Here is a 24777-nt window from a genome sequence, read left to right on the forward strand (position 1 = left end):
TATCTTTTTATTGCAATGTTTTATTTGCTCAGGGTTTAAAGTGTTAATATAATTCTGACAGTAGGGTCAAAACTGGTACTAGCAATGTCTACTTGATGAAGTGGCTGGTGAGTATATATGCTTTGTCTCTCTGCTGTTTCTCACTCCAGCGATGGTTACAATATGTGGCGGGATGCAAAGAAGCCGTCAACTATCTTAAATGAGCACTGCAGGAAGTACGGCATCCCGTCTCCTGAGTACAGGCCATCTGAAGTCAAAGTCCTCAACAAGATCTTCAAAGTACCACCAGACGCGATACCTGAAGGTAAGACAGAAAGAAAAGGAGAGACAGGTAGGCTGCGATTCAGCTAGATCTCAATAGACTTTAGTACTAAGTGAAGCAGTGCTTACTCTGAAGCCAAAGTAAACAGTGCATAATTGTACATCTGTAAATGAATCATAACATACAGTACAACATCATATTGTTCCATCTAGCAGCTCTGAAACTGCACCATAATCATTTTTCATACTTCTGCTGCTCATCTCATACAGCAGCCTCCAGCTCTCATAATACTAATAACAGTAATGGTAATAACAGCTCTAACAACACTGCTGCTGCCGCTGTTATTGTTATTAGACCTGCTGAAGAAGAACCAGCGGTCTCCAGAGGAGGAGGCAGAGATACAGGAGCATGCAGCCCTGAGTGTGCTGCACCGCTGGGGTGAAATGAACGAATTCATTGCTGGAGTTGTTCCTCTGGTACCTGAGCACGTGGAAATCCGGTCTCTGATGAACCAGGACAATCCTGGACTGCCACAGGTAACCATACCACAGCATTAGGGACAACACACTGCTACAGGTGCAAATAGGTATATTCAGCTGTGTGTGTGTGTTTTGCAGGGCTATCTTCATATGTGGGTGGACATGTTTCCCACTGACATCCCAGCTCCGCCCCCCATTGACATAAAGCCCCGCCTACCTGAACAATACGAGCTGCGTGTGATCATCTGGAACACTGATGATGTGTTTCTGGATGACGTGAACCCGTTCACGGGCGACCCGTCCTCTGACATCTATGTGAAAGGGTTAGAGACACACACACACACACACACACACACACACACACACACACACACACACACACACACACACACACACACACACACACACACACACACTAACTTGATCTGCGCAGTCATCATGCCTACATCTTGATGGGCTTACCTCTGTGTTCCTGCTTAGCCTTTAGGGATCATTGTTCTGTTGTATTCCCTGTGCAGCTGGATAAAAGGACTGGAAGGAGACAAGCAGGAGACTGATGTTCACTTCAACTCTCTGACTGGAGAAGGAAACTTTAACTGGAGATTTGTTTTCCGCTTTGACTACCTTCCTACTGAGGTACACACATATTTTGGTGATGTCTGGACCTTTTAATGTCAATTAACCTTTGCTCTTATGTCTCCAGGGATACAACCAGATAACTAATAAGTCTATAAAAATGTTAAAAATATCATCCTTGAATCTTTACATAAAGTAGAAAAGCAGAAAATTCCTTTTTCAGAATCAGTAAACATAAGTAAATGTGCTCTTTCTCTGGAGATCAATCATCTTGACTCTTATGTTCTTTCCTTTGGTGCTGCCCAGAAAAGGCATTTTAGTTTAAAAAAATTATTAAAGTACAACTTCAGTTATTTATAAAGCATGAAATTACAAAAATAGCCAGGATATTTGTTTTGTACGGTAAAGATCCATGAAGATAACATAACCAAACCTCGGTGATCCAAGTATCCAAATGTATGAGGAAGGACCTGGCAAGAGTGGGGAGGAAAAACTCCCTTCTAACAAGAAGAAATCCCAGGGGATCAAGTGAAGGCTGTCATCTGCTACGATGAGTTGGAGGGAGGGTAAAAAAAAGAGATCAAAGAAGAGAAAAAACTACTAGACGGAGATGCTGATCTTCTTGTGGCTCTAGTGGATGCTAGCATGTCTCATAGTGAGCCTCAGTACTTAGTAGTATACTCTGCACCTTATGTACTTAGTAATATTTCTGGTCAGAAGCTCAAATGTTTACAAAAGCGATCACAGAGGCAATGGAATTTACATGGTAGACAGCTGAGTTTCTCTATAGTTAAGACAGCAATTAAACAAACAAACAATCAACAGTGTCACAATACATGAAATGTGTGTTTCTATCTGTTAGTTATTTCACATAGTTATGTAGAGGTACTAGAAAATGACTGGAGACGTATCATGTTTGTTAAAAATGCATCTTCTCCTTCTGTAGAAAGAGGTGGTGTACAAGAAGAAGGAGTCCATCTTCTCTCTGGAGGAGTCAGAGTTTCGTCAGCCGGCTGTTCTGGCTCTGCAGGTCTGGGACTACGATCGCATCGCTGCCAATGACTTCCTGGGTGAGGCACACAGGCTTATCAACACTGTCAATTAGGAATTGCTTAATAGCCCTTAAAAGAATTATTAGACCACCACCCAATGTATGGTTTATACCACAGCTGCCCTAAAGTAACAATCTTGGCAATTAACAAATGAATGTTTTTATGTTTCTGTAATAGTTATTTCAGCTTTATTCAACTCAGGGCTGAGCTGTTATTTTTCCATCCACTGTTTAGAATGTGTCACAAGATTAAAGAGTCATTACCTCCGACTCTTCCACCCAGTCATTCCTCTTTTATGCTTCATCTGCTAGGTGCAATAGAGTTGCGCCTCAGCGACATGGTGCGACCGGCAAAGTCATCAGGTAAGTGTACGATTTCGCTGGCGAAGGATCGGGCCAGCCCTCGATTCTCGATCTTTCGTGCCAAGAAGATGAAGGGCTGGTGGCCCCTGACTCGTCCAAAGACCGCCGAGGACTTTGAGAGGGAGGAGAAGGAGAAGGAGGAAGCCAAAAAGAAGGGACGCAAAAAGAAAAAGAAGAACAAAGACAAGAGGAGCAAGTTGAGAGAGGAGGACATCCAGTACACTGATAGCATGGGAAACACTTTCCTGTTAATGGTACAAAAATACATTTAAATCACTTGTTAGTGTAGAAAGAAGTTCAAGAAGCAGTGACTACATATTTAGTTAAATTACAGAACATCTGTGTCTGTTGGCACAAGAAGAGAAATTTAAACAGGGTTTTTAATTCTGCAGCAGCAAAAGCTTTTTTCCACTTTTGGCCTTCTGGTCTTTGAGTTTATAACAGCAAATGAAGAAAATTAATTTTATTTAACACAAACTTGTCTCTATGAAGGGAAAAGTGGAGGCGGAGCTTCAGCTGGTGACATTGGAGCAGGCGGAGGCCAACCCTGTGGGTCGGGCACGCAAGGAGCCAGAGCCTCTGGACAAACCAAAGTACTGCGTGCACTACCACATACACACCACAACTCTTTTCTTTTTTTTTCAAGTTAATATATTTATACACTTGAATACTCTCTTATAACTGTCTTTAACTCCCCTTGTTTCATCTATAAATTTCCCTGATTAATGTAACTAAAACCATTTTCTTTTTTTTTTGACTGATCTCTTTAGTGGTTGCTACAGCAGCTCATTTGCCTCCATCCCCGCTATCTCCAGCATCTTCCTCTTTCCAGCTAATCCTCTGCATGTCCTCTTTTACTACTCCAAGAACCTTCTCTATAGTCTTCTTCTTTTCCTCCTGCTTGGCTGCTCCATATTGAGCATGCTTTATCAAGTATATCCACTCTCCCTCCTTTGCACAGGTCCAAACCATCTCAGTCTTGTCTCTCTACCTTTGTCTCCAAACTGCTCAGCCTGATCTGTTTCTTTGATGTACTAATTTTGTAATCCTGTCGTTTCTGGTCACTAGCAGGGAAAGTTTATTTTGTGGTAAAACACTGATGTTTTGAATTTGGTGTGACCCAGCCTGTAACCTTCCACAGCCCAGGTATGAACACATAAACTGTCTTCTGTTGTCTCTCCAGTCGTCCCACCACCAGCTTCGCCTGGTTCGTCAACCCGATGAAGACCTTCGTCTTCCTCATCTGGAAGAAATACAAGAAGTATATCATTGCTCTGGTTATCATCACCATCCTCACGCTTTTCATCGTCCTCATTGTCTACACAATGCCACAGCAAATCAGCTCTCTCATCATAAAGGGGTAAAGAAATGGATGGCTGGTTGTTGACCTGACCTAGCCCAGCGTCCTTTTTATTCCTCACTTCTATGTACCTAATCTGTATAACAGGTGATTTAATGTATTTATCCTGACTGCACTACATAATCAAAGAGATGTTTTACGTTTGGATGAATCCATCCTCAGAGGAAATTAAATCTCTTTCCTCAGTTTGAAACCACACTGATCTTATTTACATGTATTTTATGAACTGTAAAACTTGCGGCAACCTGATGTAACAAATAAGTATGTATGTTAAAATAAAACACTTTTCTATTCATTGTAATACGTCTAATATTGTGTATTATGTATAGTTAGGTTTATATTGGTGTTATAATTTGAAGGCAAGTCAAATAAGTACATAACCTTCTGGCATTTAGCAGTGAAGTCACAGACTGCAGACAGATGCAATGAAATAGTTCCCATTCTTGCTGTGGGGCATATTTGAAGCCAATAAAGCTGCAAAAGTTCTTATTTTCCAGGGATTATATACCAATTAAAATAAATTATGAATACTATAAGTTATTTTTGCAAATAGATCCACCTGGACACTGGGTTCTTAAATCTAAATATAGTGAAAGTTACTCCTATTTTCAAAGTTCTCGATCAGAATATTTTCTCCATTGTCATTTTAGCTTTGATCATGAATGCAGATGGACCTGACTAAGAAACCGACAGAAGCCGCATGTAGCAACCTGTCATTCATATGGTGGTGCCGCCCTTAAAGATACTTAAAGTCATGCTGGACACTGATAGGAACCCTCTTTTACAAAATGAACATGCATTCAATGAGACAACAAACTGATCAGGAAAGGATTTAATAACAGCGCGCATTCATGACACCAAGGATCTTTTACTTTTACTTCTATGTAACTCCTGCTTGCTGTCAGAATTAACAACAGGTTTAAGGTCAGACCTGAAAGTTCCACCAAATGATCAAACGAAACCTGCAGAGTCCCAGTGAAGGAGATTAACTTTAATTTGCTTTTAATTCTATTCAATTTGGCAGTTTTTCTGGCTTCTTTTATGCACAAATTTGGTGTGCTAACTGTAGTGGGATCAGCGTCACAGCAGCACTGAGAGCTATACGATTTCTCAGTAACTGAAAGACAAAGCAATTTGCACCAAAACAATCTGAATTGAATGTCAGCTACAACAGATTCCTTACATAACGGATGGTTCTATTTCTGTGCTGCATTAAGCAATCTGTTTATGTCAAAGACAATGGCACAGAGTATAATTGCTGCTACATCGGCATCCAGCATCTACTATAAAAGTAATACATGCAATGTAGTCCTATATACACAGAACATACAGCACGCTATGTAATAGTGGTCTCATACATTAGGCCTTCTACATAATGTAATAGAAGAAAGAGATTTAAAGCTGCAATAATGCTGAAGGAAATCACCAACAGGAAAGTTAATTTCGTGAATGTTAGTGTATTTGGGTTGCGCTGTAAACTTTTGACTTTGATAAATTTTTAAGTGTATCTGCCACTTCCTGTTTTTGCTCCTGGCAGATCACCCAAATAAGGTAAAAAACAAAAAAACAAAAAACAACAACATAAAAGCTGAATCTGCAGTTCAGGAATTTAATATGTGGTTCTCCAGATATTTTTCCAAAATATTTGACTCTATAGACAGCTAAGACAACGTGGTAAGGATTTGTCAGTGCTGATTTCTGATCTCTGCTTAAGTAATTTCTCTATGTTCTGTCATTGTGCCTGTTAACAGCTATCACAGCAGAAAATTCAAGTTTTTTTAATTCTGTAGAAAGGTGAGAAACAACATAATTATGAAGTGAGATGCCACGTCTCTACTCACTGTGGTTATGCAGAATTAAAACCACAGTTTCTTCCCTTCGCAAATAAGTTGTGAAATTAGATTAAGTCATTCAAAATTAATTGGCTGGGATTTGAACTGCAGGGACAGAAATAAGGCTGCCTCTGTGTAGAAGTTCTTGCACTGAAGTTATAGAGCACACATTATTTCTGTCATAACGACGGATTTAGTCTGGTGTAGGAGAACTTTGCTACATCTTCATTTAAAAAGATGTACTGTTTTCTAGCTTGACTATCATATTTTCTTGGAAAAAGGCTCAATATCACACCTAACTTTAACAGTGGGACATTTTATTATCCCATATCTAAAACAGGCATCAAAGAACTTTGGATGTTTCCTCTTTGTTAGGGGTATTTAAGTAATACGCTGCACTCAGCTGTCAGACTTCATTCTTATCTTCTGTCAGAACAACAGGAAGTTGGAAGTAGCTTGTTTATAGCGGTTTGCTCTGATTGTTTCCCCTAAAACTATGATAATGATGGTTGATGCCAAGACAAACTTTGGCTTTTTGCCTCAGACACTACAAAGGAAATTATGTCAGAAGACGACTAAGAGGCTCAGTCAATACGAATAATTGGTGCATTGCTGTCGGCTGCTTTTCTTCATATTAGTAACTCTCCAGGGTGATGCCACACAGTCGAGTGATCACTTTGGTGCTAAATAAAACATCTTAGTTATTCGATAAAGTACCAAAACAGTACCAAAGAGGATATTCAAGTTTCCTAGACAAAATCTAGTGACTCTGATAATCCTGACTTTATCTGTAGCGCCATCACGACATGTTCAGTCCTCTGAAAAACTAAGTACACCCTGACTGCTTCCATATGAATTAAAAGGATAAGTAGCTGCTAATTAAAATGCACCTGATTAATTGATCATTGGGAATTTTGCCAACCTCAGTAAAAGCAGACGTTTGCTGGTCTGAAGCATTCAGCTCCGTCTCAACACAAAACCACAAACTTTCCAGGAGTGGACGTCCCAGCAAACCCACCCAAGTTCAGACCATGTAACACTGAGGGGGTGGGGGGCAAAAACAAAAAACACCCAAGTGCTACATCTCAGACTCTACAGGCTATTAAATCTTAAAGTTCACGGCAGTACAGTTAGAGAAAGTATAACTTGTTTGAAAGGCTTACTAGCAAAAAGCTTCCACTCTGTAAAAGGAACATGGTGACATCTGAAAAAACCACATGGGCTCTTGAACATTATCCTTGGACAGACAGGACCAAACAAGACATGTTTGATGACAATAAACCCATGCACACCAACAAATCTACAATGACTGAATGAATAAATAAATAAATAAATAAATAAATAAATAAATAAGTGAAGGCGTTGTAATAGTCAAGTCAAAGTCCATTCCGGCAGGACCTTTAGAGAAGTGTGAACTGTAAACGTCAGTGAACTGAGGCGACCGTGTAAAGAAGAGTGGACCAAAGTTCCTGCACAACAAGAAAGACCGATAAAGTCAAACAGAAAACTTCAAGTTATTGCTGCTAAATTATGGGTCGTACTTAGTTTTTCACAGAACTGGAGCGAGTCCAATGGACCTTAACTTTTAACATGCCTGTATATACCCTATGGATCCACTGGTGCAACAGATCCAATATCAGCAGATACCAACATCTGTCTGATAACATTATATCAGCGAATAAGATGAGATTTACTTACGTCATTAGACAACAACTGAACCGTGGTGTCGCATCGGTTTTTCACTGGCTAAATGCTCAAAAAACGTGAAGTTTTTTGAATTATTTTTATAAAGATTTTTGGGATGGTTTGCTAAAGAAGAAAATAAAAATAAAACTATCAACCCAAAATTAAAAAATAAAATATATGCATGAAGTCTTTGGATAGGTATTAGCCGCTAAACACCAGACAGCATTTATTGTTGAGTTTGTTTACATGCTGGTCCTAATTAAGCCTGCCGGCTGAAACCAATTTAATTTATTTGTTTGGGGTTTTTTTTTTTTTACTGAAAACGAGTCGAAAAAAGCACAAACAGGGATTTTCAGATTGTGGGGTCTTTGAGTAGCTAATCCTGTTTTCATGGTTCCTTTTCTTTTGGAACTAACTTTAAAAAAATGGCCGTTTGTGGAAATGTAACTCCGTTTGAGTGAATTAAGCGAACAACGAGAGGACGCAGGTGTAACGAGCTGAGGTTTATTTGGAGGAGCATGCGTTTCACACTCCTCCCGGTCAGCAGTGCGCGCGGCCGCGACAGAGGGCTCCGCCGCTGTACACCGTGAACGCGCCTCTCCATGCGGTTTAAATAAAGGAGCAAAAGCAGGAAAAGAAATATCTGTGACGAGAAGACATGAAGCTGCGGCTGAAGCCGAGAGCAGAAGCCGCTTTTATTGTCTCATCTGAGCCCGGAACCGGCGCCCGGCGGGTCCGGTTCTCCTCTCCTCTCCTCCGCTCTTTGTCAGCGGGTTCACACACTGACCACACACGGGCGGGTTTGCTGGTTTTCTCTCAATGAAGACGCTCTATCGGAGACCGACTCGATCTTAGGACGTCAGTGAACCGGCGGCGTTTTAATCTTTTGGTTGTTTCGTACAGAGAGGCTGGTGGGCTTTCATCTGCTGCTGGGTTTAACCACCTTTGTTTGGAGAAAAGAAGCTGATGCTGCGGTTCACTCACACTGACGGAGGAGGAATCACCCAGCAGGTCTTTAATTACCCATTTCTTTTTTTTTTAAATCAGCCAGTTGATACTAGTTTCTCTTACCGGGACTGTGAGAGTCTGGACGTACCACTGATGGGCTCGTTTCAGCTGTATTTTTAATTTTTGTGTGTTGTTGGTGACTCTACGTTGCGCTTGGTGTCCTCGGTCTTTTGTGTGGAACTGGTCTGTCAGTTCCGGACTGTCCTGGTTCTCTCCCGGTCCTTACCGGCCTCAGGAGCACAATGCCGGAGTGTGTGTCGGTATCAGAGTTCGTCCAGGAGGTTCAGGAGGACTGGAACTCTCCCACTACCTCCTCTTTCACCTCCAAGATGATCAGCTGCAGGAACACTGTCTACCTGCTGGAGGAGGTCAGTACTGACAGAGGAGGGGTAGCAGGTAGTGGTAGCAGTCTGAAGATGCTTATCGTGCAGATTCAACGGGCGGGACGGGTGTAGGCTACCTGATGAATGAGATTATCCGTACACGGTAAATTGATTATTTGGCTTCTAGCCTACATTCATGGCCGGACTTAAGTGCTCAGGGTCCCTGGGGAAAATGAGCAGCTGTGGCCCCCAATCAATCCTTCATACCAACCCCTCTTTGTGTGAAATGTACAGTTTTTCCTTTTAACCCTGTCTCCTAAATGACAACATTTTTATATTATTTGCATGTGATTAACAAATCATAAAGGCCTTTGCACATTGTTTATACATACTTACTGTAGATGATAAATGCCTGCAAGCATGAAACAGTTTATTCCTTTTAAAATTCTTCTTGGTACAAAAAAAAAAAATGTAACCGATTTAAATTTGTCTCCTTGTGAAGCACAGCACAGCCTTTCTGCTGTGTTTAGATGGTTCCCTGGTAGTCCTGCTTTGACTAATGCATTTTAAAACCTCAAACTTGCAAAGAGAGCAAGTATCAACTTGTGTGTCAAAGTGTAACAGCCTTTATATCGACGATCATCGCTGTGAAGAGAGTTGTGTCAAAGAACTACGACACGGAGTGTGCGACCAGGAGTGTGCAGGTCAATTTCTTTGTGATTCATGAGGTTATGCACTATGAATTTATTGCCATTGACGGGTTTCCATTAACTAACGATAACCCCTGGTGCTTAGTGTTGTTGGCTTTTCAGCTTGCTATTCACAATTTCATTTAAATGTCTGTGCTACTTATCCCAAGCTTTTGACACAAACATAGACTCACCACCACTCTTGTTACACAGACTAATCCACATTATAACACACAGTTCTGATGGTTGGACTGTTTTACCTCGATATGTCTTTTAACATTTGTTTAGTCACAGGTCTGACGACATTATGGTTTACAAAATATTATCCATTGAGCGGCTCCAGAACTCTCGCTGCTGTGTAGGTGTTTCATTATTTTCACTAAATTTCAGGGCCATTTATGAAAGAAGTTGCAGAAAATGTTAGCTCTATATAATGCTATTGCAAGAAGCTTTTGACTGTCATGACTGGGTTTCATGACACTGACCACTAGCTCAACACTTGGTTCTATAGGAGTACAATGCAGGCTTCATACAGTTTGTATGCCCACACCTCCTTCACCACCACCACTGCCTCCAGCTGTTTTCAAGGATCACACTGAAGCATTCCCAAGCCAAATAAGATGCACAAATCTCCAGGAAGGCATCCTGGTCAAATTGCCCAAACCCCTTCAGCTGTTTCATTTTAACAGCAGTGATTGAGCTTGCCGCCATTATATCGAGATCAAAGCCGCTGTAGACAAAAACGGTGTAAACTGGGCAGCGTTTTGACAGGTGACAATCATTTTTACTAGTTCAGATATATTCTTAGTTACTGCATACAGAAAAAGTAATGCATTCGTGTATTACTGTACTTTGAGGAAAGTATCAGATTCCTTATCAAAAAGCAATCCACTCAACTGTTTGCTAAATTCATGCATTGTTTTTAATGACTATACTAGAGCTACATCTTCCATGTTTTACTTATTAATCAAAAACATGAATCTTCTTATTTACTGTCAATCGCCCTTTGAGCTAACATGCTTATTGGTGAAGAAATGTGATCCTTTCTGTTAGACAAATGCTTCAGTGACTGAAGTAAGTCCAGCTTTTGTACTTAATTCACAATCAAAGTGTTGCTGTCACTTTCAGTTTTTGGAGGAAGACACAGAATCATGCTATGCAAAATTTGTCAAAACACAAGGGGTGCAAATGGTTCTTTAGATCAGCAGATTGGTAGCATGGCTAATTAGCACAAAGCTGTTCCTTAACTACTACTCATCTTATATTTGCATATATGTTGTTTACAGCCTTTCAGAACATCCTTGAATTAAAACAAAAAACAGACTGTATCTCACTACGAAGTTTGACTAAAATAACATTCTGCAGTAACAGCAGTTTCTTTTCCATTTGTCTGCCACGACTTTCATATCACCCTTATAGTTTGCAGTGTGCTTGCAGGATTTCAGAAGGAAACGCGGCACAAAATCATGAAATGTTTACATCCGAGTTTTGTCTAAACCTCCCTTTGCATGCATATTTGCAAACATTTTGGACTCTTCATCCGTAGACTCAATGGACTGAAGCCCTTTAAATATTTACATATACAGAAGTAATTTCTTGATGTTAAAGTGATTATAAAATGTTCTAACTTTAGACCTAATCTACTAACTGTCTTAAACAGTTTGTAAATTTGCTCTGCTACTGTGTGAGGTCTGAGAGCTTGAATGGGGATGCCCCTCAAGCCAGCAGGCAGCGCAATTCCCTCAACAGTGGAGCTACTGACCCCGAGCCTGGCCTCAAAAACACTGCCCTTCTGCCCCAAACATGTACCCCCAACAGTGTCGGCATATGTTACCATGGCAACAGATTAATCATTCACAGCTATGGTTATTTGATGATAACGAGAAGGGGCCAGAGGGATAATTATTTAAAGGATGTTCTAGCTTGCACACTGGTGCTGCATTCAAAGGAGGCTGAAAAACTGTAAATTACAGATTTGATTTTATAATTTCTAATTATTTATAAATTTTCTTTAGAATAAACACCCATATGGTGGCATACCACCTGTTTATAGTGACATTTATTTTATGTGTGCAAAGTTTTAAAGCCACGAATAATAAGCAACATATAGACAGTCCAAGCTTGTCCAAAGATAAATTCCCAACAGGCATAGATAAATGTTATTTCACTGTTTGACAATAAAGTAGAGCATATTAATAATGCTATGAATACCCCCCAAATCTGCTGCAGATAGGGTCATTTGTTTAGTTCCTGTCATATTTTTTGCATAATTATCACTTTTCTTTAATTTTAATGGCATTTATGTCAACATCTAGGTCATAAGTACACCTTTGAAAGTTGAATGTGAAAAAATCAAGCAAACCCTGAAGCTGTTTAAATGTAATTAAATGATAAAATTTGAAATTTGTGGTGGTTTATTGACGTAACACAGTATTTTCAACCCTAACATTTCCAACTGCAATAATAACAACCATCAATCATCATTTCCACACTCAAGTTATAGTGTCAAAAAAAAAAAGTACTTAATAATCAATAAGAAGCAGCAGTGCATGAAAACTGGCAGCCTCCATTAGATATCTGGTCTGACACATTCAGAAATAATTATGTAGAAATAGTTATATAAACTATTAACCTGTTAATAACTGCTGAAGGTAAAAAAATTAAAATCTTCTCAGAATGGGGAGAAGAGCTTCACTGTGGGGTTTAATGTGGAGATTTTTAGTGATCAGACGATGGTTCTCACACAGGAACGTTGCTGTCATCAAGCGATGTCATCAAGTTTGTCCTCTGTGTGTTGAGTCAGCAGGTGAATTACTACCACCTCCCCTTCATGCACATGTACACACACATGCACACACTGCAGGTCCACACACTCTTTATTAATGTGTGTGTGTGTGGGGTTTTTTTTGTTTTTTTTTTCAGGTTCTGGACAGCGACAGGTTGGTGCTACAGAAGATGAAGAAAGCTGCAAAAGCCAAATACACATCAGGTCAAGGTACACACCCCAAAATATACAGACACACACACACATGCACATCCCCGTATTGTTCCCTTTACTAACAGCATTTCTGTGTCAGAACACGTGTCTCATTTGGAGCAGTACATTAACGCGATGGAGAAGCTGTCGGTCAACTGTCACTCAAACGGAGAGACGGAGGTTGGCTCCGCCTTCTGCCGCCTGGCGGACTTTTCCAAAGAGCTCCTCTCTCCCATGAAAAACCTGGTGAGTGATAGCAACAAAACACCTCCAGCTGATGAGTTTCTACTTAAAAATCTGTAACTTCAGTTTGAAAAAACCCTTAAAATGAGTCTTTGCTCTAGTTTGAAAATATCTGCCTCCTTCCTTTACAGAAAGCCCTATGTAGAGGAGTGCATAATGAGTTCATTTGCAAAATGACTGACTGACCAGCATCAGCTACATGATTAAATACAGACTTTTTGGTTATATGTTATGGCGAGTGTATTTTATTATCAATCCATTTTCTTCAGCTTATCCAAAAGGGGTTCGCGGTGCCTGGAATCTACCCCAGCCCTAACACAGAGAAACAGACAATCATTCACACCTACATCAAATTTGGAGCCACTAATTAACCCAACCCCATGCATGTCTTTGTGTGGGAGGAACCCAGAGAAAACCCACGCAGGCATAGGGAGATCATGGAAACCCCACACAGTCAGTAGATTTGAACCACGACCTTGTTGCAGTGAGGTGACAGTGTTAACCACTGTGCAGCTGTTCTCCCTTGTATTCAATCAAATTAACAAATAAAATATTTAATGGTTTATGTAGTCTGTCTTTGGACAATGACACAGTATTTGTAATTTATCAGATTAGACTTTTACAGAAAAGAAAAGAATATTTTCCTATTAAAAATCTTTGGACAGATGAAACCAAGGCTACCTTTTAACTGATAGGAATTAAATCCATATATATTTTTTATGTACGTTTGTCCAGTTATTCTGGGGTTTGAAAATGAGGTACTCATATTTTGATTGCTTTATTTAAATCCACTGTGTTGGTGTACAGAAGCAACATTACTGTCACTGTCCGATTAAAGACCTAACTTAAGACCAAACTGTAGTTCTAATTACTATACATCTGGACGGCAGTAGACAATAGTGAGCTCGTGACACAATCCTTGTGTCATATGGTTTTGTGCTCTCTGTCAAAGTCATAATCACCTAAACTGTCTTAATGTTTTTCATGTTAAGCAGTTCATAGTGTTACCCATGATGGCTTTGAGCAGTATGTGTTTTCCCTTTAGATAACTATGTTTCTGTGTGTTCAGCTAAAGAGCATGCTCCACAACATCAACTTCTTCTTGGACTCTCTGGTTAAAGGAGACCTGAGGGAGGTGAAGGGGGTGAGGAAATTCATCTTTGCTTAGTGCATTCATACCACCTAAATAACTTGTATGAACCATAACAGTCACGATCCTCTGGCCAGTGTTTCTGTCAACATTTCACCAGAGTTCAGTCAAAAAAAATAATCTTTGTAGTCTTTTTTTATGGTTTAGCCTCAGGACGCTGCTGCTTGTGTTCAGTAAGGTTAATAATTCTACTTCCAGTTTCCTTCTGTGTCTCCTAGGATCTGAAAAAGCCTTTTGAAAGAGCGTGGAGGGATTATGAGAGCAGATTGTGAGTGACACTGAATTAACTTATGTTTATTTGCTAGTATCTAAGACTGGAAACTTTAATACGTTTGTATTAGGGGCAGGAAGATTTTTAAATTAAAGTCTTCAAACTGTGTGTGCAGTAAACAGGTGGAGAAGGAGAAGAGGGAGTTAGCTCGGCAGTATGGGATGGTGAGGAGTGAGGTGAGCGGAGGAGAGATCGCGGAGGAGCTGGAGAAGGAGAGACGCTCCTTCCAACTGAGCATGTGTGAGGTCAGTGACTGTTCCCCTTCATTTCCATTCTTATTTATTTTATTTTTTAAATGTGCAGCTTTCCTTCAATCGCTTCTTGTCTTTTTTCCTCAGTATCTAATTAGGGTCAATGAGATAAAGACGAAGCGAGGAGTCGACCTTCTGCAGAACCTCATCAAACACTACCATAGCCACAACAAGTAGGAGCTCACACAAACACAGCTTTGGCAAAGCTACATACAGTAAACTGGAATGGTTCGATTTACTACATCTTTATGTTTGTGTTCAGTTTCCTGCAGGAGTGTGTTTCCACCACTCAGAGGCTGAAGCAGTACATGGATGAGCTCAACGGAGTCCTGACCACGGTACAGGAAGTGCTAACAGCAGCAACACTAGCAGCAGCCTTTAAGTGCGGCTGGCAGATTGTTAATGATTTGCACAGAGATTAAAATCAAGTCATTTACTTTTAAAAAATTATTATTATGAAGAATACAACATACAGAATAGAGACATTACATGAAGTAAGAAATTAAGTGATTTACTCTCTTTTTGACTTTCCTTTTGGAGCCAGCCTTGAGGAACTATACTTTGCCGCTTGGTTGTGCCCTGTCTCTGCAGTCACATGATCAAAGCTCATCCATTCATACAGTAACTGATCAGCTCCAACTCTCTACATATGTAATATACCATGAGAAGTAAACTTGTGATGATTTACTCCAAAATTAAAAATGGAAATTTGCTCAGTGAGATTTGGACGGTGTAAGCGCAGCAGCAGCATGTGTTCCTGGATTAGCTGAGCTCTGCAGGTGAGCTGTTTGTGTGTGCAGGTGAAGCAACGTCAGGATGAGGAGAAGAGACAGCTGTGCACACTCAGAGATCAACTGAGGCCAGTCGTCCACACGGAGCAGGTCAGAGACACAGACACATATGTGGGCTATATCGCTGTTTGGACATGCAAAATAATGAATGTGTGTGTGCGCGTGTAGGACTCTTTACCTAAGCAGGTGTACAATATGCATCAGCTGCTGGGAGACAAACAGTACGGGACGGAGAGAACGGGATTCCTCTACAAGAAGAGTGACGGGTAAACACACAACATAAAATAACCTGCACGCCTTTTTAAAAATTTACAAAGCAGTGCAATTAAGTTAAATGCCTCAATTACTCTTAATGTGCATACTGCATTGGTAGTACTGATTTTTTTCAATTGCAGATTTTTAAAAAAATCATTTAAATTTTAAAAACAAACGGTACCAAAGTGTTGATAAAATAGGGCAACTCATATAAACAATGTTAAATAGTTAAAAATATCTTCACCTTGACCAACATTTGTTCCTCAACATTAATAACGCATTTAGAAAAATGTATCTGACTTGTGCTCTTAATGGAGTGTCCTTAAGCTTTTTGGCGCTACTGACTGTTTGAATTTGAATAGTTCTTGGACCACTTAACCAACATCAGCCTGCAGCCGTTGGTTTAATGTTGTTATATAATCATGGTCATTGCATCATCTCCTTTTAAAGGCTTGTGTCTCATAGCTTAAGGCACTCTTTTATTCTCACTTTTCTTTCTAATATTGTGGCGTCTTTACGCTACAAAATGAAGTGCCTTGAGGCAGCTGTTGTGAACTGGCGATATAGATATTGAACTGACAAGGAGCGACACTGCACATGTGCTGGATTCGTACTTATATTTGTGTGTGTGGATTATGGAATGGTAAGAAACCGGCCTTTGTAATTTGTTCCCTCCAGACTGGTCGACGTTTTCCAAAATATTTATGTTGGATGGGGGAAGATGCTGCATTTATTGTGAAAATCAGGGAACAGAACTCTCTGTGTGCACCTACAGACTGTATATAAAACATGGCTGTAGATTTCGGGTTTGAAAGGAGGTTTAAAGGGAGAGTACCTGAAACTTTTGCTTTTCTAAGGCCTCAGTTACACATGCGACTGGTTGGTGACCCACTGGAGACCAAAGTTTGCTAGGGAAAATGTGTATTCCCTGACAGTTACTAATTTGCTGTAGACAAGTATGTGTTTCAAGCAAACGAAGGGCTACTCTGGCAATCTGCTAATCACCAAAACTATAGGGTGGTCTTCCTTATTGATAAGTTGCTACAGAGCGAGGGCACTAAGATGCTATTAGGATCACTAAAAGGACTAAAACTGTGTTTGTGTTACAGGTTGAGGAAAATGTGGCAGAAGAGGAAATGTTCAGTTCACAACTGTTACCTGACCATCGCGCATGCTACTGTGAGTGCGTGTGTATAAATGTATAAAGAGATAAAAACAGCAGGAAAAATCTGTGTGGCTTAGTTCTCTTTGCTGTCTATGTTTTAACTGAATCTTATCAGCAGCGTTCTTTCTGCTTTTCAGCCGAACAAACCTCCCACCAGACTCAACCTGCTCACCTGTCAGGTTAAACCCAGCGTGGAGGATAAGAAATGCTTTGACCTTATTTCTCGTAAGTGTCACTAAATGCTATTCTACATGTACACTGAAGTCGTACATAATTTAACCCAAGATAAAAACTGTATGTATCCAAATATAAATTTAAGTTAAATGCATGTAATCAGTATTATGTACTGTATAAATACGCCTCTGTAAGTATAAGAAACACTTTTTCCTGCAGATAATCGGACCTACCACTTCCTGGCTGAAGATGAAGCTGAGTGTGTGGCGTAAGTAAAACTTTCTTCGGGCAGGTTGTTAACGGGCCACTCTAAGTTTACACGTACAGTATGAGTTATGTTTCTGCAGGTCTTGGGCAGTATGATTGCACATGTGACACTAGACACTAAACATTACAAGTCTGAAAATGTTTAGTTAGACAGAAGGGGAGTTTCCTTTGCTGCTCCACAAACTTCGCACCTAAAGAAGTGAGATGCATGTCTCTTGAAACGCTGTCATAGAGAGGTTGGACTGAGATGTCAGCGGCCGTGTGTGTGTTTTTAATATAGTAATGGTGGTAAATTGTCGGACTACTCTTTTCTTGTGGTGCTCACATCATCTTGGCTCTAAAAATGAGAACACATTATTAAGAAGTGTTGTTTGTTTTCAGCTGGATGTCGGTGCTCACTAACAGCAAGCAGGAGGCTCTGAGTATGGCTCTGGACGGGGGAAGAAAAGGGGGAGGAGGGAGTGAGAGCAGCGTGGAGGATCTGACCCGAGCCATCACCGATGACATCAAACGGATGCCGGGAAACAACAGCTGCTGTGACTGCGGCGCACCAGGTAATCAAACCAACAAAGTACACTAGATGTTATGCCGAAGAGATTACTGGATTAATTGTGTCATATTTAATCAAGTAAATAATTGAAAGATTATTTTGTGGCAAATAAGACAGTTGAATGAATAGCTTAGTTTAATTCCAAGCTTGTATTTAATATTTATCAGCTAAATGTTATATAATTTCTTATTAGCAGTCTGTATTTCTACAATCAGGTGGTTTGTGCCAAGGTAGGCTTTTAATGTGAAAAAATCTGCAGGAAGTATTCGGGTGAGCTCTCTCTCGCTAAATGAAAATAAAACTGAAGTTGTCATTTTTGGCAACTTTGTCAATAATCACATCGATGGCACTCTGGGCCCCCTTTCCTCCTCCTGTAAAACACATGTAAAAAACCTCAGTGTCTACATTGATGGTTCTTTTAAATTGAATAAGCAGGTGAGTGCAGTAGTCCAGTCCTGCTTCTTTCAGTTTAGACAGCTAGCCAAGGTAAAGCCATACCTCCCGGCTAATGTCTTTGAACGTGTCATTCACCTTTTCCTTACTTGCAAATTGGACTACTGCAATTCATAGTATTTTGGCCTCGACCAGGCCTCCATTCATCGTCTTCAGATGGTCCAAAATGCAGCTGCTCGCCTGCTAACTGGTACCAAATCATTGTTTTATATTGTTATTATTGTATTACATTGTTGCTTTTTAATGGCATTTTTATATTGTTAAGCACTTTTTGCAGCATCTTCTATCTGGAAATGTGCTATATAAATAAATTTGACCTTGACCTTTGACCTTGACCTCTCTTACTGTAGATCCTGGGTGGCTGTCTACAAACCTGGGTATCCTGACCTGTATTGAGTGTTCAGGCATCCACAGGGAAATGGGGGTCCACGTCTCCAGGATCCAGTCTCTGAGCCTGGACAGTCTGGGAACCTCAGACCTGCTGGTAGGTCAGACCTGTTAGCTAATGAGCTTATCAGTCATGCTTTCCAGGTGTAACTGGGTTCACTTCTGAAATGCTACTGTGCAGGGCATTTACATGTGCTCAGCTGAGAACTGTCATTAGCATGTGTCATAGTTTCAGTTAGCTTTGTGAACAGTTATCAAAGACATTTCTAGAGATAAACTCTCAGGTAGTTTCTACGTTTAGTCCTTTTTTTCCTGCTGTGCATTTCCATTGCTTTGCAGCTGGATCTTTACTATTTCAGTGCAGTGTGGTTTATTCTGACATATGTAATGTTACATGTTAGAAAATATTTAACTAAATGTCAAACTTGGTTATTTAATGTTAATTCAGAGAAGAGATTTATATCCATGCAAGACATAATAAGTTCCAGTTCTCAGTCAGCAGTGACCTGTGACAAACTGAAAAAGATTGTAACGTTACATCTTGATGCATTCTCAATCATCCAGGTAAGTAAATCCCCAAAAGTTGATTCTGTTCATCTGGGCGTAGCGTTTTCAGTGGGAGAAACATTTCGTCACTCATCCAAATTACTTCTTCAGTCATGACTGAAACTAGCCATGAGTACCGTTCACAGAGAGTTGGGAGAGAGTCCCCCAACTAATCCAATCTAGCTTATTCTGAGGTTAAAAATCATGATGATTCTTATTTTTGATACAATACCCACTGAATGGGTATTACATGGCCCTCATGTTGTTTGCCCTTGACTGTGAGCTCTCTCTCTCTCTCTCTCTCTCTCACTGTATCTCCCAGTTGGCCAGGAATGTCGGTAATTCTGGTTTTAATGAAATACTGGAAGCCAACCTGCTGAGTCCGTCACTGAAGCCCTCTCAACACAGCCACATGTAAGAGACGAACACAGGTGCACACACTCAAAGGAAATATTTCACACTCGAACAAATCTGATGTTGTATATTTTTGACGTGCAGGCCGGAGCGTAAAGACTTCATCCTGTCAAAGTATCAAGATGTTAACTTTGTGAGGCGGAGTCATAGCTCTACTTCGGCGCTGCGACTTCGTCTGCAGGAGGCAACCAAGAGCTGTGATATCTACACTCTGATCCAGCTGTACGCTCAGAGGGCAGAGCTGAGCCAGCCACTGCACGCACACATACAGGTAGCTAAACACACTTTATACAGGCACACTGATGTGCATGTTGGATTGCACGCACACACATACAGATATAAAAAAACCCAGCTATAATCAGCTACACGCGCACAGCTACATTAAGATGCAAGGTATTAATAATTTGGGAACAACATAATCTCAAGAGATTGTTTTCTTGCCATCAGGAGAAAGGGGAGACAGCGCTCCATTTAGCTGTCCTACTGGCTGACAGGACATCACTGCACATCCTGGACTTCCTGGCTCAGAACTGGTCAGTCTGCTATGGAAACCTTTGTTACACCTCAGTGTGTGTGTGTGTGTGTGTGTGTGTGTGTGTGTGTGTGCTTACCTGCATGTTTTTCTTTTTTTTTTTGTCAGCTCCAATGTTGATATACAGACATCAGCGGGAAACACGGCGTTGCACTACAGCTGTCTACACAACAAGACCGACTGTGTGAAGCTGTTGCTGAGAGCCAGAGCCAACACACACATCAGTAATACACACACACACACACACACACACACACACACACACACACACACACACACACACACACACTTGTATAATGTATCTGTCAGAGCTCTCATTTATCAGTTGAGCATCAACTGTGTGTAGAGGTTATTTAATGTCATTCTGATAAAGCATATGAGAAAAATGTCAGACTCTTCACATCCAAAATAATCCGAGTTCACCAGGATTACTGTCCCAAAGATAAAACACTATTTATTTCAAACAACCACATCATCCAGAGGTTCACAGTAAGGATCGCAAAGACAAACTAAAGATAACCTGAAACAGAAGAAGTTTCTGTAGAGCTGTAGGTCTTCAGCCTGACTCTCCATGTAGCGTCACCTGCCTTCTGCACCCATGCCCATCGACTCCAGCCAATAGATGAGGCCCAATAAAAAAACAACAACACAGGAGGACTGTCAGACAATAAGTAAAACGCACAGTTTTAGTGTCCTCATATTATGAATATAATATAAGTGAGGATCCTCATATAAGTGAGGATTTTTTTGAGGTTTTTACATGTAGAATATTTTTGGTGACTTGGATAAACTGATGATATTTAGTAATTATTTCATTATTAATTAATATCTTAACCGTTTATTTCAGAGAACGAGTTAGGAGAAACCGCTCTGGATGTGAGCCGCAGGTTGAAGCACACCCATTGTGAGGCACTGGTGAGGTCATCGCTCTGATTACAGATTCACATCAGACTGGCTGATAAATCAGTAACCACCTGTTATACTGTGTTATCACCATATTTGACCAAGAGGCCAGAGGACTAAATTACTAGTTTTTTAATTTTTAAAAAATGTATTTAGCAAGATAAATGATGGTCTGTTACTATAATTAACTGCACAGCAATGCATCTTATATCTTTAAAAAGGCATCAAACATGGTGAAAGCCCCAGTTTAGTGAGTCATATAAGTGGAGGTGAAGGCTAGCAGACTATCTTGTCTTTAGTGAGCTTAAGTCACCTACCTGTTAATTTTATTCTGTGTTTTAACTTGATTTTGTATTGCTGTTGTAGCACTTAATATTCTTATTTATTTTACTCTGTTGTAGTGGTTTGTGACTGTTTGCCTGTGAAACTGTACTTACTTGCTTACCTGTTAACCAAAAGGCCTTGATAAAGTTTCACATTGAACACCTGTGTAGTTTTTATAAAAGAGTAAAACAGATACAGAGCTGAAACTAATTATTTTAGCAGGTTGTAAACAAGTGAATTTCTGTTGTAAAATCTGGCATTTTAAAGGCAGTCTATAGAGAGGCACCTAGTTTTTGGAGCTATCCTCAACTGACCATCTTTTACTCTCAGCATACAGGGAGTGCAGAATTATTAGGCAAGTTGTATTTTTGAGGAATAATTTTATTATTGAACAACAACCATGTTCTCAATGAACCCAAAAAACTCATTAATATCAAAGCTGAATGTTTTTGGAAGTAGTTTTTAGTTTGTATTTAGTTTTAGCTATTTTAGGGGGATATCTGTGTGTGCAGGTGACTATTACTGTGCATAATTATTAGGCAACTTAACAAAAAACAAATATATACCCATTTCAATTATTTATTTTTACCAGTGAAACCAATATAACATCTCCACATTCACAAATATACATTTCTGACATTCAAAAACAAATCAGCGACCAATATAGCCACCTTTCTTTGCAAGGACACTCAAAAGCCTGCCATCCATGGATTCTGTCAGTGTTTTGATCTGTTCACCATCAACATTGCGTGCAGCAGCAACCACAGCCTCCCAGACACTGTTCAGAGAGGTGTACTGTTTTCCCTCCTTGTAAATCTCACATTTGATGATGGACCACAGGTTCTCAATAGGGTTCAGATCAGGTGAACAAGGAGGCCATGTCATTAGTTTTTCTTCTTTTATACCCTTTCTTGCCAGCCACGCTGTGGAGTACTTGGACGCGTGTGATGGAGCATTGTCCTGCATGAAAATCATGTTTTTCTTGAAGGATGCAGACTTCTTCCTGTACCACTGCTTGAAGAAGGTGTCTTCCAGAAACTGGCAGTAGGACTGGGAGTTGAGCTTGACTCCATCCTCAACCCGAAAAGGCCCCACAAGCTCATCTTTGATGATACCAGCCCAAACCAGTACTCCACCTCCACCTTGCTGGCGTCTGAGTCGGACCGGAGCTCTCTGCCCTTTACCAATCCAGCCACGGGCCCATCCATCTGGCCCATCAAGACTCACTCTCATTTCATCAGTCCATAAAACCTTAGAAGAATCAGTCTTGAGATATTTCTTGGCCCAGTCTTGACGTTTCAGCTTGTGTGTCTTGTTCAGTGGTGGTCGTCTTTCAGCCTTTCTTACCTTGGCCATGTCTCTGAGTATTGCACACCTTGTGCTTTTGGGCACTCCAGTGATGTTGCAGCTCTGAAATATGGCCAAACTGGTGGCAAGTGGCATCTTGGCAGCTGCACGCTTGACTTTTCTCAGTTCATGGGCAGTTATTTTGCGCCTTGGTTTTTCCACACGCTTCTTGCGACCCTGTTGACTATTTTGAATGAAACGCTTGATTGTTCGATGATCACGCTTCAGAAGCTTTGCAATTTTGAGACTGCTGCATCCCTCTGCAAGATATCTCACTATTTTTGACTTTTCTGAGCCTGTCAAGTCCTTCTTTTGACCCATTTTGCCAAAGGAAAGGACGTTGCCTAATAATTATGCACACCTGATATAGGGTGTTGATGTCATTAGACCACACCCCTTCTCATTACAGAGATGCACATCACCTAATATGCTTAATTGGTAGTAGGCTTTCGAGCCTATACAGCTTGGAGTAAGACAACATGCATGGAGAGGATGATGTGGACAAAATACTCATTTGCCTAATAATTCTGCACTCCCTGTAGATTGTTAAGCAGCATGCAGTCAAATACTGCTCAAACCTGATTGGTCAGTAGCTCTTAAAGCCTTGTCTTTGAAGGTGATCCTCATTTACAAATATTTTACTGTGTGTGTGCAGTTGCAGAAAGCCCAGTCCAACCAGTTTGACCATCACGTCCATGTGGAGTACGAGTGGAGGATTCGTCATGACGACCTGTACGACAGTGATGATGACTTTGATGACAAGGTAACCATGGCAACTGACAGGCTGCTGAGTTGAGATTTTTACAAAAAAATGTCCTCAGAGTAATTTAAATGATGTCACTGCCTTTTCTTCATGTTCTGCTTTCATATATAAGTATAAGGGGGATCTGTTACTTGTATTTATAATTTACTCTACTCTGCTATCGGAGTTTTGCACAGTTCACAATTTGAAATAATCCTTATTTTATTGGGTTATGGTGCAGCCCATTGGTTTGTACTCTGTTTGAAATAAACATGTTTGGCTTCCTTCCTCGTTAGAGTAAAAGTCTTTGTGTATAAAATCTGCAGTTTAGTCATGATGCTCATAATGAGTTTTAAGCTATCGATCTTTATAAATTGTTCACTGCTTTCTCTCTGCTAACGTCTTCATGTGCTTCACCCTCTGTTTCAGAATGGTCCGTTGAAAAAGGAGCGCTCCACTTCCTCCTCATCCTCCTCTTTCACCCCCTCCTTCTCCTTCTCCTCCCGTCCCTTCAGCTTCAGTCAGTCCAACTCCTCCTGTGTCACGTTGTCCTCCTCTGGAACACCTGGAGGACCAGCTGGAGGCCTTCTCAGTGTGGGGAGGAGACTCGCCATGGCTATGGAGCTTCACAGCCATCCTGCTGGCTCCGTCCCCAGCCCACCACCTCCTCCTCCATCCTCTCCTGCGCCCCCGCTGCCTCCCAGGGTCAAAGGTCAGCTTATATAAACATTTTTTAAATGTTTTATCTGGTTCAAGGTCTTTCTCTGGCTTTACCTGCTGCCTGAATGAAAAACCTCAATGCTCTCTTTTGGCTTTCAGCTCCCAATGTTCCTCCTCCTCCTCCACCTCCGTCTGGAGGAGATGGTATGGGGGAAGAAGAGGAGGGAGAGGGTGAGGTATTCTTTCCCCTGACAGGAAATAGAAGGATTACCCCTCCCTCTCCCATTGCTGTCCGACACAAGCGGAGCTGCTCTGAGTCCAGTAAGCACGGTAATATCTGAGAGGCACACTGTAATTAATCAGTCAGAAGCATACTGTGTTATTAACTCTGTGTGCGTGTGTGTGTGTGTGTGTGTGTGTGTGTGTGTGTGTGTGTGTGTGTGTGTAGATTATGGGTTGCCAGCCAGTCCCAGGATATACAGTGGTCCAGACTCCTCCTTCAGGAAGTGTGTGTGAGTATCCACAGCACTGCATCGAGCACATCCAGGAAGAATCTGGCTCATAACCAGTGTTGTGATCATCATTGGTGCAATAGCTGCTGCATTGATGATGATCACAACACCGGTTGTGTCTCTTTATTATTATGTAAAAGTGTGTTGTTGTTGTTGTTTTTGTATGAATACAAACTCCAGGAGCACTACAGGAGTTTGTATGTACAGTCCAGTGTTCTAAAATGGTCCACTGAA

At 40.8% G+C, this 24777-nt stretch overlaps 2 protein-coding genes and 1 long non-coding RNA gene across 5 annotated transcripts in view; 2 read left to right on the forward strand and 1 right to left on the reverse strand.

The window, feature by feature from the left end:
• Positions 1-4367, forward strand: part of fer1l4 (fer-1 like family member 4) — a 30840-nt gene extending 26473 nt beyond the window's left edge. The window contains exons 41-48 of the mRNA XM_084929130.1: positions 150-304; positions 617-798; positions 880-1064; positions 1260-1377; positions 2264-2387; positions 2681-2985; positions 3224-3324; positions 3915-4367. Of these exons, the coding sequence (XP_084785256.1) occupies positions 150-304; positions 617-798; positions 880-1064; positions 1260-1377; positions 2264-2387; positions 2681-2985; positions 3224-3324; positions 3915-4095 (1351 nt within the window). The 3' untranslated portion in view covers positions 4096-4367. The remainder of the gene's footprint in view (positions 1-149; positions 305-616; positions 799-879; positions 1065-1259; positions 1378-2263; positions 2388-2680; positions 2986-3223; positions 3325-3914) is intronic.
• On the reverse strand, positions 1-8770 carry LOC146387491 (uncharacterized). Of its 2 annotated transcripts, XR_014800284.1 has the most exons (5): positions 8681-8770; positions 2633-3974; positions 1204-2383; positions 959-1052; positions 1-298 (listed from the first exon to the last, which is right to left on the reverse strand). It is a non-coding gene; the product is annotated as an uncharacterized LOC146387491 (long non-coding RNA). The 2 variants fall into 2 exon arrangements; XR_014800283.1 differs by having other exon boundaries at positions 1204-3974.
• unm_sa1614 (un-named sa1614) overlaps positions 8011-24777 on the forward strand; it is a 22201-nt gene continuing 5434 nt past the window's right edge. Inside the window, exons 1-24 of one of the 2 annotated variants that reach the window (XM_084929132.1) lie at positions 8011-8985; positions 12552-12624; positions 12707-12852; positions 13919-13993; positions 14218-14267; positions 14386-14515; positions 14609-14694; positions 14784-14859; positions 15322-15402; positions 15481-15578; positions 16677-16746; positions 16870-16957; positions 17126-17174; positions 17555-17727; positions 18527-18660; positions 19432-19523; positions 19608-19794; positions 19971-20056; positions 20164-20279; positions 20903-20970; positions 23285-23392; positions 23801-24083; positions 24191-24352; positions 24480-24543. In XM_084929132.1, the coding sequence (XP_084785258.1) occupies positions 8860-8985; positions 12552-12624; positions 12707-12852; positions 13919-13993; positions 14218-14267; positions 14386-14515; positions 14609-14694; positions 14784-14859; positions 15322-15402; positions 15481-15578; positions 16677-16746; positions 16870-16957; positions 17126-17174; positions 17555-17727; positions 18527-18660; positions 19432-19523; positions 19608-19794; positions 19971-20056; positions 20164-20279; positions 20903-20970; positions 23285-23392; positions 23801-24083; positions 24191-24352; positions 24480-24543 (2621 nt within the window). In that variant the 5' untranslated portion in view covers positions 8011-8859. Of the gene's footprint in view, positions 8986-12551; positions 12625-12706; positions 12853-13918; positions 13994-14217; positions 14268-14385; positions 14516-14608; positions 14695-14783; positions 14860-15321; positions 15403-15480; positions 15579-16676; positions 16747-16869; positions 16958-17125; positions 17175-17554; positions 17728-18526; positions 18661-19431; positions 19524-19607; positions 19795-19970; positions 20057-20163; positions 20280-20902; positions 20971-23284; positions 23393-23800; positions 24084-24190; positions 24362-24479; positions 24544-24777 lie in introns of both variants that reach the window. The other variant, XM_084929131.1, reaches the window with a different exon arrangement.

Source organism: Perissodus microlepis, chromosome 5 (assembly GCF_051167445.1).
Source record: "Perissodus microlepis isolate ML-2025 ecotype Zambia chromosome 5, ASM5116744v1, whole genome shotgun sequence".
NCBI classification, from domain to species: domain Eukaryota; kingdom Metazoa; phylum Chordata; class Actinopteri; order Cichliformes; family Cichlidae; genus Perissodus; species Perissodus microlepis.